The sequence below is a fragment of the Arachis duranensis genome, chromosome 4 (assembly GCF_000817695.3).
Source record: "Arachis duranensis cultivar V14167 chromosome 4, aradu.V14167.gnm2.J7QH, whole genome shotgun sequence".
NCBI classification, from domain to species: Eukaryota; Viridiplantae; Streptophyta; class Magnoliopsida; order Fabales; family Fabaceae; genus Arachis; species Arachis duranensis.
The window spans coordinates 85,819,989-85,837,010 of NC_029775.3; the positions used below are offsets into that span (position 1 = coordinate 85,819,989).

A 17,022-nucleotide genomic window follows, 5' to 3' on the forward strand; every position below is an offset into this window, starting at 1 on the left:
TTTTAAGTTTTTAAAATTTTAAAATATAAAACCTAATAACCTATCCTATGATTTGTAAACTTTAGAAAACATATCTTTCAATTTGTGAACTTTATTTTTTTTATTTTTTAGATGAACAAATTATACCCTCCAATTTGTAATTATTTTCATATTAACACATTACTTTTTCATAACTGAGAATAATACAATAATAATTTTCATATAAAAAAAATTAGCCACAAAAAGATTACTACATATTTGTGAGAAGAATTAATTTACTTAGTATATAAATAAATTACTTAATTAATTTTTTTGTTATATTAACGTTCAATCTAATTACTTAGTAACTTTTTTTAGTAACTTCTAATTTAAGATAGATAATACATGCTTAATAGATAACTTTTAAACAAAAGAACAATATATTTTAATAAATATTATTATTTAAATTTAAATTATCTTTTTTTACAAAGTAATTACCTAAAATGCTTCACTAACTTTCATATAAAAAATTTACAAATTTGATAGATATCAATGTTTATAGATAAAAGTATATTAATTAAAATTGTAAAATAAGAAGTTGAAAATTATAAATGTCCCGTTTTTATAACAAAAAATCATAAAAATTAATGTCCCATATTAAATTCATGTTATTTCACAAACTGTGATAATCAATCCATTTTATATATATAAAATACCACTATTTAATATTTGATACAAAATGAATAAGGCCTCAAAAAGAAAAAGGCTTAAAAAGAGTTAAGTTTAAACACAAATGATTAAAATTGTATTTTATTAGTTAACCATATAAAGATAATTAATGCATTTATTCACCAAGATATTCAAAGAAAGAAACAAAAGACAGGTCCAAGTAGTTTTTACAAATATCTCACAAAAAAATTAATTGAAAAAAATAATAAACTAAGTGTCACATCTTTTTTGTCTAATAAATTTCAATAAGCATTAATCTCTCTGTTTAGATTAAGTTTTAATTCTTGTTTACAAATTTTTTACTTTCATCCTTACTAAGTGTAACTTAAAGGAATCAAGCAAAAGGAATGATGTCAATCTTCCCTAAAGTTTTTTTCACAACTTCATGTTTATATGACTATAGTAAGTCAATTTACGAATCGAATATGTGACTAACTTAAAATTCCAACTTTGAAAAGAGATAGCAAATGCGTTCTACCAACTTTTCAGATTCTCCTCCATCTAAATGAAAATGAAACAACGATACGAAGAACATATATGAAATCATAATTCAAACCAATAATTAGATATGCATGATAAACGAAAATAATAAGAACATATATGATATACAACATGACATACATATATGTAGTACAAACTATTATAATGGTGTTAGAAGTAGGACCAGAAGCGACTTTTGTTTTATGTTTTATATTTTATTTTTTTTTTCCCACAAAATTCTATTTGTTCGCTTCTTTCTATTTTATTTCGTTCATCCCATTCATGCTTATACAATGCCGCTCCTTATTTTGTTTTAAAAATAATGAAGGTTCTCCCCTACTTTGATTGACCATACAGTCCATAATATAACATTTAGGAATTTAAACCGAAAAAATTTTTGAAAGGACAAAAGAATAATTTGTTCTAGTGTGTCTGGTACATCGTAAGTTATGAAAAATCCTATAATATCTTCTAGAGGATACATTAAATGTCAACAGAAAAAAAAAAGTTTGTTCACTTTGATACAACTTAGGCACCTTTAATTGATATTACTACTAAACATGGTCATAATGTTGACACTTCAATTTATGCAAGCCTTCAAAGATGTCAAGGTTTGTGGATAATAGAGTTCTAAGCAATATCAGATACTGAAAATAATTAAAATAGAAGAAGCATTCCTCAACTTACCTGAACAAATCCCAAATCCTAATCCATAATGATGGCTTTTGTAAATTTGTTTTTTAAATCTGTCATAATGGAAAATTTCACATAAAAACTCCAAAGCTACAACATTTCTATACTGAGCACAAAGTAACTGGACTTATGCATGTCGGCTCAAATTGATTAAAAAAATATCATTAGAATATGATCAAGAATCCAAGAATCATGATCAGTCAGATTAAGTTCAGCGGCTTGTCTCTGGAAGGTAACTTTTATTATAAATATACTTCACCTTGAACTTGTCTAAAGAATGTCCTTACCTCATCATCAATTAGCATTTTGATCAAAAGAAAGCCAAAATTCAAGAAAAATCTCAATGGACATAGCTGCATTATACTCAAAACCTCAACTTGATTACCAACTTTTATGATTTCTTGCTCAACCTAGTGGGCTGTGGCAACTGTTCCTCATACTTGCAACAAAAAAAAAATTATAAGAAAGTTGAAATAACATTCTATATATCATATCTTAAATAAAAATGTAACTTTTCAATACTCAAGAGCAAGCCAAACAACAGAGTTTCAAAAATTATATAAACAGAGTTAGGAGGCCATGAAAATTTAAATCTAGAGCATCACAAACAACAGCACAATAACAAAACTCAACAAATTTATTGAAGTGAAAATTCAGGTTAATCAAGAACCACTATATATGTAAAATAGAAATACCATTTTGGTATCATTTTATTCATGATAAAAACATGAAGAAATCACCTGAATAATAAAATATTTAAAATTATCCAAACAAAGTAATAAATAGTAAGAATGTCTTAACTCTAATTATAGATAGGATCAAAAAATTCTATTTGATCTTTTTTTCCCACAACCAAACACATCAACAAAAAATGAGGTATATATAAGGAATTTGTAATAAGTACGAGGAATGAAAGATTACCCATGTGAAATTTCTGATACCTCTGAAGCTTCTCCAATCAAAAAGACACCTTTTATTGTTCTTTGAGAATAATAAAGAGTAGCATACGACTGATCCACGGATGAAAAAATGAAAAAGAAGGTCTTCAAATTGAATTTCAGTATTACACACTATAACATCAAGAAATAGAAAGCAGATTATATATATAAAAGTCCCAACATGATCACAATGTACCGTATTTGTAATACTAAAAAATTTGTAATACTTTTTTTTTATTGAAAACTTAAATCAATGTGCTCTTCAAAGTGACCATTTGATAGTTCATGCCTTCAGGGCCAAATAAACACTTCCATGATAAAGCAAGATCAGCATAAAATATTTATCTTAGACTCTTCACTAAAAGAATGAGGAACGTAAGAAATTACTTTATGTGTTAGGAGACTACCTGCTTTTCTATCAATGAAGAAGTCAGTTGATAGAATTTTTCTTTTGCTGCAGCATGTTTTACTTTCTCCATTTTGTTATCATCTACCTTCTATGAATCATAATTTACTTTTGTGCCCTTCTCTGATTGATCTTTGCCTATCATCATATGAAGGTTATAATCTTTTACATTATTAAGTCATTAACTGATATATATAACACACCCAAAATAAAAACTAAAAATTAAATTTAAAAAAATCATTCTGAATTAGACCTTTATTCATACATACACCACTTATTAATCTATAAATAACCACTATATTTATTTTCTACTAAATGTTTTTGGACATTGGAAAAAAAGAGATTTGTTCTTCTGACATTTTCAGCACCAGATATTGCAGTTCAGTAGCTTGTCTCACATGGGAAGCAACTTTCGTTATAAATATAGGTGAGACCGAAACTTCACCTTGTGATTATTACTTTATAAATTTTGCCAAAATAAAGAACACAAAAATAACATTAGGACAAAGTTTCTCATAACAGTATTTATTCCAATATTTTTTATGTGTATAGATTGTAAAATTTTCTGAGAATGGAGCAAGCATACCGAGTTTTGGGTTAACACGGCAAGTCCTCTCTTCCTCATCTCTTTTGTTTCCTTCCTTGATACTCAGGCCCTCAATTGTTGTTTTAATCAATCTAGGATAGATAGGTTTATATAATTTCCACAGCATGAGAAAATTACAGGCCAGTGTTTGAAATTATAGTTCCTGCTTCCGTATAATATAATTGCAAATTCTTAATTAACTGTTGCTTTAAGGGGCATCCTGCACAGAATAACTCAGTTTTAGGACCCACCGTTACATAATAAAAATTATACTAATGTCCATCTATAAAAAAAATATTACATCACTAAATTTGAAAATAAAAGATATAAAAACAAAATGTGATCACTTGGAGCTAGTCAAAAGAAATGTATTAGAATAAAAAAAAAAGTCAAAATCCAGAAAAAATCTCCGTGAACATACTTGCATTAAACTCAAAATCTCAACTTCATCACCCTATGATTCCTTGCTCAAGCCGGCTTGTGGCAACTGTTCCTCGTACCTTCAACAAAAATAAATAAACTTAGTTGGAAGGAGTAAGCTAAAACAAAATTATATAAACTTTTAAAAAATATATAAACAAAGTTGGAAGGTCATGATTATTTAAATTATATATGGCACAAACAGAAGCCATGAATATTTATGTTTCGGACATTTTAGTACAAAAAAAATTGAGCTGCCGTTAAGACTTTCATTCACCAGTTTGCGGGATCATATTGAAGCATAAATAGCAATTAGCCCAAAATAGGGGAGCAAACAATCCTGATCAGCCTAACAACAAAGTTCAACAAACTTGATTTTTTCTATTGTTTTTATCTTTTATTTCTTTTCTTTGTACGTTATTATCTACACATTCTAGAAGTTACTAGTTATGGTAAGTCACCATTCTATTAGCACCAAATTTATATTTCTCAAATTTTATAGATTCTTTACAGATTTTGGTGAGCTGTATATTTTATAGGAAACTTTTGTGTATATACTATATATTGATCATAGACAATACAATCATAAAATTTACCACAATTTCGCATCAATACAACCTCTATTTCATTTTCTTGCTACTCCGTGTTCACGATTTAGGGGGGTGTGCCAAACATGAAAATTTAAACCAGTAAATAAAACAAGTTGGATTTTAGGTGGAAATTTATGTAGTTAAGAATTAGACTAAGTATTCGTTTTTAAACTTTTATAATTTATTTTCCCCCAAAATATATACACACGCACAAGCACAGTAGCATACTAGAGAACAAGTTCATTTTACTAAATCCTCACTACAAAATCACATATCTCCAAAAATTTGGATTAATAGTCAAATTAATTCCTAAAAAATAGGTCATTTTTCGAATTCGTCATTGAAAAATTTTATCAATCGAATTAGTCCTTCAAAGATTAAAAATTAATTATTTTTGTTCTTTCTTAACTCAATTAGTATTTTTTTTTATCAACAATTGATGATATAAGATGATAACTGACATCATACATGATACTTAGCATATTCAATTGAACACTGAATAAATATAGTTATGAAGATCTATTAATTTAATATATTTTTAATTATATAAATTCTAATCCTAATATAACTTAACGACACTAAATTGATAAATTTTCACAAATATATTTGTTTAACGTTTAATTAGATATATTAGGTATCATGTAAGATGTGAGTTAACATTCCATATTATCAATCATTAACAAAAACTACTAATTGAGTGACTGAAGAATAAAAATCATTAATTTATAATCTTTAAAAGACTAATTTAATTGATAAAATCTTTCAATGACGAATTTAAAAAACAATCAATCTTTTAGAGATTAATTTGATTATTAATTCCAAAAATTCTCTTCATGTACTTCAACGCAAGTTTATTCATGAAATCTCCATTTATAATCCCAATAAAATTGAACATGGTTCCTCAATCTATCTGTACAAATTTATTCTCTTCAAACAGGGTACATTTATATGAAAGAAATAAAATATTTTAAGTTTCCCCAATGCATTCAAAACTTGAAAGCTTGCATTTCTAAGAACATTAATCAATTATCACTCTTTTGATAATAATTAAAAATAATTTTACATGTATATCTAATTATATAATGTCATGTCAGCAAAAATAATCACTTTTTATATTAATTGCTTGAATAATTATCTAAAGAAACGAATGTAATTGGACGAATATATAAAATGTTTTACTGTCAGTACATCGAAATTAAAATTTCACTCTTAAACAAAATTCAAACTTCAAGTAGACAACTTACCGATTAGATCCTCAACCTCAAGCAAAATATGCTATGGAACTCAAGGAATCAAGATAATACCATGTTTTATTGAATTTGGGCGAAAGTATTGCTAGCAAGTAGCATCAAATGTTTCGGTTTTCAATTTACATATATGGATCATGAAAACACCAAGACATCACAGATTAAATGTGATCAGTTAAGTCCAAAACATTGTTGTCACTCACACTTCATAAGTATTTGATTGTTTGAACATTCACACACTTTTTCGCCTCAGAGACCGGTAAGGAAACCCCAAGACAAAAACGGAGTGATTACTCTACAGCTTCCTACAAGCCTCACAACAAGCTTTGGATTTAAGTACATTATAATTTTGAACACGTTGAAACATTGCATGCAAATGTTCAGTATTCTAGTTGAGTAAACTACCATTTGTATCAATGAAAGTTCAGAATGTTAACGAATCTACTCATGAATAAATGAAACTCTTTTTACTCATGGAAGATGAAAAATTAACATTTCTACCCATAGTTCAAAATAGTGAAAAATCTATACATGAACAAAATCAGCGTTTAAATACTTTTGTCACATAGAAACCAACTTCTGTAGGTACAAAGCTAATTTTGTTCATTCCTAGTTAAATTTGTCAGCGTTTTAAAATTTCATGGTTAGAAATAGTAGTTTACTCATCTTAATTTGAAAACCTAACAATTTTCACAAGTGATTTTTCCCATAAAAAGTTGAGAACACAACAGAGCGACAAACTTCTGGTCTAGGAAAAAAAACGACATATCGATGTCAAATTAAAAGCTAAATACAGTTCTAAATAAATACACAAAAAGTATTAATCCCAAAAGTCAGCCAATGGTGATGCAGCTATGCTATAGAATTCTCACTAAAAGCTTGAGTCATACATCTTTTGATACAAATAAATCCGAAAGTACTTCTCCATTTCACCCACCTAACTCAAATCTTATGGTTTCTATCTCCCTTTGCTCCTCCAAAATTTTGGATGATTAAACCATGCTACTTAAACATTGTGACTTGTAGTATGATATTCTCACCATTGTCACATCTAAACTAGGATTTGTGCAACTCTTGCTAAACTTATATTCCATATACTTTACTTATATTTATAAAAAAAAAAATTATGCGCTTCCAAAGTTTGTTTTGACACCTAAACTTCCCATTATTTTCTCCCTCAAGTCCTCAAATATCATTACATCATCTGCCAAAAAAGCACCGAAGCACAAAATCCTATATCTGTATAGTAAGCACATCTAAGCTCAGAGTAAATGATAAGGACTCAATTGACCATTGGGTGAATTTCTATAGTCGTAGAAAAAACTGGACACCCGAAATTGCATTCACATATTAGTTTGCCTATTACTTGTGTCTTTGATTGTTTAAATATTTGCAATTCAAACTTCTTTCTTCTCTAGAGCCTTCCATAAGACCTCCCTTATCACATGGCTCATAAGCTTGATCTTCTATGATATGCATAGTTTTGTGTGTCGATCCCATAATAGAGGGCCTAATTCCATGCTGAAACTAATTTAAGAAGCATGATCACCAAAGTTATTCTAAATGCTTATTTGACCATATGCCTAGTAAACGTAGGACTTAGCAAGTCCCCCGTCACGATTCACGACTAGGATTAAACATCTGAAGTGTAAAATTTAGAAACTGGATACTGGCAAGTGATCTAACGTCAATAGTAACAAAGGCTTTGGTTCCAACATACAATTGGAAGCTTAGCTCCATTCTAAAAGCTAATTGGTGAGGATGGTCTAAACATGGTTATAAAGTTATCTTAAACATATGCCTAGTCAATGTGAGACTCATATTCTCCCCTCTTTATTTAAATTGACATTAAGGAACTTCCCATGTCTTATAGAGCCAACTCATGTCTTCCTCACTGAGAAACTTCCATGAATCAATAGGTATATTCTCAATTCTCACTGCTATGCCATTATACATCCTCTTTGAAACTTAATTTAAGTCAAACTCTTAAATTCTATAATAGAAGGTATAGTTTCTATCCTCTTTGATATTTAGCTTAGCCAGTACCGATTTGCATAAGTAACCCTTCCATCTTTCCTTAGTGTCTTGTTTTGTAAGTTATCACAAAAGCTTTACCCTCTTTACCCTCTTTATCCTTGATTTCAACTAGTCTAACTCCCATCTCTCTTTCACTTCCTTTAGGAAGCCTATAAATACTTTTCCCCCTTTTTAGTACCCAAGGATTAATATATAAACTCATCAAACGCTGTAGTCGTGCTTCAAGCACACGACAGTAACGTTTTCTTAAACTTCTAAGTAAACTATTACACTGTCAACATTAAATGCTGCTTCTAGGTTTTCTCTATGTCCACTTAGTGACAAAATTATTCTATTGTTTTTCAAGGTTTTCTGGTATTATAACATCAACACAATGTCAACATCTTTGTATATTAATATGGGACCTAGCCAAAGTGCTACTAAAGCAGATAACATTCTTTGAATGTTGATCTACATATTCAGCTAGGATATTTCATAAGAACAAAAAAAATCACCTCTTCACATTGCAGAATCACATACCTAGTCATATATCAGCTTCATTCAGCTATAATATTCTTCTAGAAAAATCATTCAATCTATTCACATACCAGTATCACAGTTAATTAATCACATATTGGATTAACACATTAACAAAGGTATTTTATAAAAAATCATCCAAACTCAATCAAATAAACAACAAAATCATTGCTTCCCGCAGATAATTCATTAAAACATGAAAATTAATTACTAGAAAAAAAAGAGAAAAAAACACAAGAAGTTAATAAGCAAACTCACCTCAACAGCAAGGGACCAAGCCACAGTAAAGAAGATAAAACTTTAGAAAAATCAAAAGACCTGAAGCACAGGCCTTTTACCAAGCCTCTTGATCTCTCTATCCATTTGACCAGTAATCATTAAACCAAACATCTTGTAATCACAAAGTAGTGACCAAAATGGGTGACCAAAAGTGGCTGGAACATTGCCTTCAACAAAGAAGTGACTGTACCATGCACATCCATACCCTGAGAAAGGCACAAAGAACAAGAACCACCAGCTGAATAGAAATGAACAGAGCAAGAAAAAGATGCTCAAGAGGGTCCCCACAAAGTGCCAGCGCCTAGTTGATGGCTTTGAATGTTGGGTCATGTAAAAAGCCCAGAACTCTTCCAAGCTCCTGAAATTCATGGCTTTACAGAAGAAAAAGAAAACATAGACCAAACTGTTATAGATAAATGAATAAAAATCTGACCAAATCAGAATTTTTACGAAAAACCCAGTTGGGGAAAAATGAGAAAAACTATGTGGGGTGTGAATTTTTGAAAGGATTGGGATAAAGGATTGAAAAGGGTGTTGTTTTGAAATCGTGGATTTTGGTTGGTAGCAAGGTCATGGAGATTTTTTTTTGTGGGGTTTGGTGTGGCAGCTTTGGAAACTAACGAGAAGGTGAAATCATAAATGGGTGTTTTGATTGTGATTGGTGTTTTTGTACTTTGATTTGTATTGATCTGCGGTGACTTCAAGGTCAAGCGTTTTCTCATTTTTTACTCTATTTTCACTTCTATTATTTTTTTTAATTATGTTATATATACACTACATTTTTGTATATGTTTGGTTGAAAGGAAAGAAATAGAAAAGAAAGAAAAGAAAGGAAAGAAATTGAGTGGATTTTTATTTTCTTTAGATGTGTTTGGTCGGAAGGAAAATAAGAAGGAAAGAAATGTTATAAAAAGACAATCTTATCCCTATATTATAATATATATTGAAAAAAGTGAAGGGGTAGTATTGGAAGTAGAGAGAGAAACATTAGTTTTCTCTCCATTTTCTTTCCAATGTTGGAGAGAAAAAAAATTGGTGGCCCCACCACTTTTTTTCCATCCATTTTCTTTCCCCTCAATTTTCTTCTCCAACCAAACAATGAAAAATAATCATTTTCCTTCCTATCAAATACATATTAAAATATAAATATATATTAAAAATAAATTAAATCATACATATATTTATACATAAATACCATAGTTCTGAAAATCGAACCGGATCGATCGGTTCAACTGGGTTAACCGGAAACCGGTCATATGGTCGGTTCGGTTGACTCTAAAAACCAGTTGTAAAAAACCGGTTAGAGAATCGGCCGAACCGGCAGTTAATCGGTGAACTGCCAGAACCGGCCGGATTTTTTAAGGGTTTTCGGTTCAGCGCTACACTCAAAACGTTGTCGTTTTTAGTGTCCTATAAATGAAAGAAAATACCCTGAAGATTGGAAACCCTAGCCGCTATCTCACACCATCATCCCACCCCTTTCTTCCTCTCTGAAATTTGATCTCCGGAGAAGAATCTAGTCCCAAACCCCCTTTGGAAGCCGCAGCCACCATCCTCCCCCAAACCCCCTTTGAGCAGCCACCTTCTTCTTCAGTCTTCAGTTTTTCACAAAGACACAAACTCATCTCTCCTCTCTTCTCTGAGAAGTGAGAACCATAGAAGCCAGTCAATCCACCAATCGAGCAGCCACCGTAGCCCGCCACCATCGCATCTGCAGCCCCACCGCGTCAGCCCCCACTACGTCAACCCCACCGCGTCAGCCCTACGGCAGCCCCCACCGCGTCCTTGTCATTGCCAAGCTCGTCTTCTCTGTGTTCGTCGATGTCGCTTCCTATGTTGTCACCGTTGCTCACCTTCCTCCTCGCCGTCGGTAAGCCTCGCCTCCTCTGTTCGCAGTCTCGCCTTCCTCCTCTGCTTGCTGGTTTATTGTTCGCTGGAATGTATTTATGTGTTATTTTTTATTTTCTGTTCATGATTTTCTGATTTATTTGTTTGCTGGATTCATGATTTTCATTTATTTTGATTTTTTGAGGTTATTTTGATTTATTTATTATTTGTTGTTTCTGATTTATTTGTTATTTATTCATGATTTTGTTGTTGATGCTATTGTTTGCTGAGGATCTGAGGTTATTGTTTGCATGTTGAAGTTGAATAAGAGAAGGGATCAGTGTTTGAGATGCTTTTGTATTGAAATATAGCTGTGGTGGTTTTGTTGTCAACTGAGATTGGAGCTGTGGTGGTTTTGCAGCCATGAAGTACCTGCTTGAAACAATGTTGGCATGGACTAAACATTGATGCCAATAACTACAGGACGTTTTTTTTTTTGAGATAATGTACTTCATAAGAATGTCTAAAAAATTTGAAAGTATATTTTTTATGGCTGAAGATTTATTTTGTTAAATGTAATTTATACTGTGATTTCTGTGTTTATTTGGTTTAAAATTTATTAAATTTAAATATTAAAAATTATATATTAATTTTTTATAATTTTATTTTATATTTAACTAAACCAGTTGAATTTCGGTTAAACCACGGTCAGACCATTGACCGTTAACCCCAGTTGGACCACGGTCAGACCACTAAACCGTTGAACCGGTCATTCTGCCGGTTTATTGACCGGTTCGATTTTTACAACCTTGATAAATACATTGATAGCTAATTTTAATATACGAATAGTATTTTTGTTTTTTCTCATAATTTATATAATTGAAATTAGGCCTTCATAAGTGTTGAATCCTGGGAGTTGAGGCTTGGGAACGTCGGGCGTGCTTCTTCAAATTCGGACGTGGGCCCAATTTGACTTTCCAAGGATGCTGGCCACCGGACTTAGAGGGTTGGCTGCCAGGCGTGTGTCCCGATTTGAAGAGGGTCGTCGGGGGTGTGTGTTAGCTATCGGACTTGTATGCTAAGTCACTGGGCATCCATGTTGAAGGTTAGGTGTCCGGTTTTTATGTTCTTTGGGTTTGATTGGACCTTTTTTAGATCGTATTTGTGTTTTCTTGTTAAAAAGGTTTTAATCCTTGATTATTTTGAGAACAAAAACTCTTTAAAATACAATAATACTAACACAACTCCAAATATTTTATTAGTTTTAAATTTTCACTAGAAAATATAAGAAATTTGATTAAAATCTAAGAAAACAAATAAAAAAAACCTTAAAAAATGCTAAAGATGCCTAGGCATCACAACATCAAATTTAAAATTTTTCTTGTCTTCGAGCAAAAAGAAAAGTAAATAGAATTTACTTTACTGAAAGAATTGAAAAGTTTGTAAATTTAATTTCAAAAATAAAAGTGGGATTTATGATAATCCTTGTGATTATATTCGGACTTCTCTTATTTTTGATTAATCTTGCATACTCAAAAATTGAGAATTTTCAAAAGCTTAAATTCAAATTGTATTATCAAAATTCTTTTGGGCTTATATGACTTGAAGGCAGTTACTTCACATTTAATTCGGGAAAAAGATCATTGATGCTTTTGACTCCAAGTGTTCTGTCACAAGGCAGCTCTTAACGGACTTTCAATCGATAATCTCGAACCAGTTGGCCCAAATTATCGAGTGATAAATCACTCTTCGAATCTAATTACCCAAGTCCCTTCTTGACACAATCACACCACAAGCACATAACTAGGATTTTGTTTATCTAGACATCGATGCTCATAGCCTCTTTGGACTATAAGTATTTTGTTTCAAGAAAATTCTTGAATGTAGTCTTTCAATCGAAAATTCCAAGTCAATTGGCCCAAGTTATCGGATGCTAAGTCACCCCTCGAATTTACCGACCCAAGCCTCTCCTTGAAACATAAATATCACAGGCACATAACTGGACTCTAATCATTGATACTCAGAGCCTTATTGATTTTGATTTTTCGATCTTTCCATACCTTTTTTTTTAATCAAAACTGCTTCAAAGAATTGATTTGAATTCTCATAATTCTTCTTCAGAACTTTGTTTTTGGAGATTCTCCTTCCGTTTTCACAAGATTCAAATATCATAAGTTTATCAAATGTAACCACATATTTTTTTTACCACCATCACTATTGTTTTGAATTCATTATTCAATTTTTTCATGAAGATATCCTCCGTACAACTGATCACTGGAAGAGCAAACATACAAATTTAAGTACTAAGGAAAAAAGAAAAGTAAATAGAATATGCAATGCATGCGAGAAAAAGAAAAAAAAAACAAAGAAAAAAAGAAACAACTAACCACCAGAAAAAAGAATTCATCTTACCCGATTTTACCCAAAATTACTTATTCATCATCATTGTTTTCTTTATCCTTAGTCTATATTTTTTATTATCCAGAGGCTTATGGTGTTACTAACACCAAATTTAAAGACTTACACCAAATTTAGAGTTTAACAGAATTTTAAGCATAAGTGTTTTAACTTATATATAAAGAAGCATACATGCATGAAAAAGAAAGGAATAAGATGACTTCTAAGCAATGTGGCTTAAACAAGAAAAAATGACTAAAATGCCTGGCTTCAATTTAGGACGCTAGGTATTCTTAAAAATTTTCACCCCTAGAACCCTTCTTTTCGATTGGCCAAAGGGCTTCCAAGGTGGTGCCGGGCGTCGGCCCTTCTTGAAATCTTGGACACTGGGCATCCATCTTGAACGAATGGCGTTCAACCTTTTTTTTTAGTAAACGTAAACTAAAATTGAGATATGCATGTAGAAGAAAAAAGAAGAATGTAAATGAAAAAAAGAAAAGAAAAACTAACTATGGTTGGATTGCCTCCCACAAGCGCTTCTTTAACATCACTAGTTTGACGTTGAGTCTTCTAAATTAGTGGTTGGAATGAGTTTTGTTGATCTACTTCCCCAAGATAGGGTTTCAATTTTTTTCGTTGATCACGAACCTCCTTCCAGAGTTTTCATTCATTACTTCAACATATCTGTATGGAGATATTTTACTCATAGTAAAAGGCCTAGACCACCTTCTTTTTAACTTTCAGGGAATAACTTCAATCTTGAATTGAATAGCAAAACCTTCTCACCCAATTCAAAATCTTTTGAGAGAATTTTTTGTCATGCCACTTATGTGTTTTTTCTTTGTACAATTGGGAATTATCATAAGTTTGATTTCTGAATTTATCAAGTTCACTGAGTTACAGAAGTATCTTTTTTTCCCATAGTCTTGGCATCAAGATTCAAAAATTTTATTGCCCAAAATACTCTATGCTCTAGGTTAACAGGTAAATGGCATGTCTTGCTATAGACTAGTTAATAAAGTGACATACCAATTGGTATCTTGAAAGCTATTCTATAAGCCCATAAAGTATCACCAATCTTTCTGGATCAATCCTTCCAAGAGACATTAACCATCTTCTCCAAAATTATTTTTAGCTCTCGGTTGGATACCTCTACTTGTCCATTAGTTTGCAGATGATATGGAGTTACCACTTTATGTCTGACTCCATACTTTTGAAAAAGAGTTTCTAGTTATTATAGAAATAGGTTCCTCTATCACTAATCAGTGTTTTCGGAACTCCAAATGAATTGAAGATTGTCTTCTTCAAAAAATCAATTACAATCTTAGAATCATTAGTGGGTGATGACATGGCTTCCAACCACTTAGATATATAGTTGACGGCTAATCGTATGTAGAGGTTTGAATTTGAGGATGGAAAAATGAAAACAATTTTTTATATATCAAACAATTCCACTTCGAGTATGAAATTTTGTAGCATCTCATATCTGCAGGATAAATTTCTAGATCTTTGACATCTATCATATTTTTTAACAAAGTACCGGGCGTAAAAGAGTGGGCCAATAGAGGCCGCTTTGAAGTACTTTAGCCGCCATCCTCTCTTTACTAAAGTGGCTACCATAGTCTGAACTGTGGCAATGGCATAATACTCTTTGGATTTCTTCCTCAAGAATGCACCTCTGTATGATGTTATCAAAACATCTTTTGAAGAGGTATAAGTCATCTTATATGAAGTATCGAGAATCATAAATCAAATTTTTTTCTTTGATTCCAATTAAATACCTTAGCCATGTCAGCAACCATGGAATAACTTTAATGACTAAGAGTTGTTCATCTGAAAATTCTTTTTTGAGAGGCATTTGTGGTGCTTGAGGTTCTTCAGGATGGATTCTTGAAAGATAGTCTGCCATTAGATTTTTTTGTGCCTTTTCTATCCCAAATTTTCAAAACAAATTCTTGAAGCAGTAACACCAATCTTATCAACCTTGGCTTGGCATCCTATTTAGATAAAAGATGCTTAAGAGCAGAATGATCAATGTAAACTATGACTTTTGAACCAATTAAATAAAATCTAAATTTATCAAAAACAAACACTACAGCTAACAATTCTTTCTTAATTGCTATATAATTTTTCTGTGCATCGTTCAAAACCCGACTTGTATAGTAAATTAAACGTAACAACTTGTCTTTTCTTTATCCCAAGACTGTGCCTATGGCATAATCACTAGCATCACACATTATTTCAAAAAGCATAGACCAATTAGGAGGAGCAATTATTGGTACACACACAAGTTTACCTTTTAAAATTTCAAAAGCATGCAGACATTCTCTATTGAAAATAAATGGAACTTCTTTTATTAATAAACTACTCAGTGGTTTTATAATTTTTAAAAAATCTTTTATAAATTTCCTATAAAAGCGAGCTTACATGTCCTAAGAAACTTCTGATTGTTTTCACATTCACTGGTGGTAGTGATTTTTAATTACCTCTACCTTAGTTTTGTCAATCTCTATACCTTTAATTGAGATTCATTGTCCAAGAAGAATTTTTTCAGTGACCATAAAGTGGCATTTCTCCCAATTCAAAACTAGATTTGTTTCTTGGCACTTTTTCAAAACTAATGACAAGTGGTGCAAACAAGTATTAAATGTGTCACCAAATATAAAAAAATTATTAACATCTAAAAAAACCAATTCAACTAATTCAACAATTCAAAACTAATTCAACATTTTAATTTAACTAATTCTAATCCATTCACATGCAAATTACAGAAAAATTACCAAAATAAGCAAATTAAACTTGAATATTTTTTCTCTTAAATAAAGGTAAACAAAATTGCATTGAATTGGTGGTATTTAGAGAAAGAGATATCTGAAACTTGAGGAAAGAATTAGGACTAACAAAAAATTTTAACATATCAGCAACCAAAATCTAGGACCAGCAACAATAACAAATTTTACTCAACAAAAAATTAGGACAAGCAATAACAATAAATTAGGACCAGTAACAACAACAAATTTTACTGAAAAAAATTAAAACCATCAACCATTCTATGTAAAAGCATCAACAATTCGAAAAACTCATATCACATAATACAATGATGACTTTAAGCAACCTCGTCAAGTTTATCAAGAACAGACCAGCAGCAATAACAAATTTTATTCAAAAATTTGTGAATATACTAACCTCCAAAGACATTGTTGAGTTAAAGGAGAGGGTTTGGGATGCTGTTGCTCGACGAGGAAAAGGATGCTCGGTGACAATTACTACGATGAAATTTTAGAATGCAAATACCCTAAAATCAAAATAAAAATAACAGCAGTGAACCCTAAAATCAAAATCAAGAACAAATTAAAATGAAGAATAAATTAAAAAATAGCAACGAACCAAGAACATGGTTGAGCAAGAGCGTAACAAAACGACAATTTCAGACAGCTCCTACAGCAGTGCAATAGCTCAACGACGGTGTTGGCAACTCTAACACCGGCGTGCAGCTCGCCGACGAGCTCTTTCAACGAAGATGGTTGTGGCTCCAACAACGAGCCCTAGTAACGACGGCAGTAGCGCTACCCTTCTCTCTCCTTGTTCATCTCTCTCTCTTCCTCTCTACCTCGACAGCGGCAACGGCCTCCCCTTGCTCCGTCGACGCTGTCGTCTTCTGCTTCTCTCTCTTGCGTGTCACTCTCCCCCCTCTAGCTCTCTTCTCTACGACGGTGACAGCGAATGGCAGTCCTCCCTCCGCCGTCGCTATCCTCCCCTTTCCTCTTCTTATTATCTTCTTTTTCTCCACTCAATCCCTCATCCCCCTCCATCTTTTCTATATTTCTTTCTTTCTTTGTTGAGTGTGTGAGAGTTAGTGGGAGGGAATATTTGAAATTAGGGTTAGGGTTAGAGTTAAGTTTGAAAAATTATGAGTAGG

The 17,022-nt window shown here is 31.7% G+C and overlaps 1 protein-coding gene across 1 annotated transcript; it reads right to left on the minus strand.

The window, feature by feature from the left end:
- Positions 1-8,820: 8,820 nt before the first annotated feature.
- Positions 8,821-9,510, minus strand: LOC107484828 (uncharacterized). Its single transcript, XM_016105375.3, has one exon. The coding sequence runs from the start codon at positions 9,246-9,248 to the stop codon at positions 8,910-8,912; it is 339 nt and encodes a 112-aa protein (XP_015960861.1). The 5' UTR covers positions 9,249-9,510; the 3' UTR covers positions 8,821-8,909.
- Between the last annotated feature and the right edge of the window lie 7,512 nt (positions 9,511-17,022).

Coding starts and splice junctions, on each gene's coding strand:
- LOC107484828 (XM_016105375.3), bottom strand. CDS start 9,248: ATGAATTTCAGGAGCTTGGAAGAGTTCTGGGCTTTTTACATGACCCAA.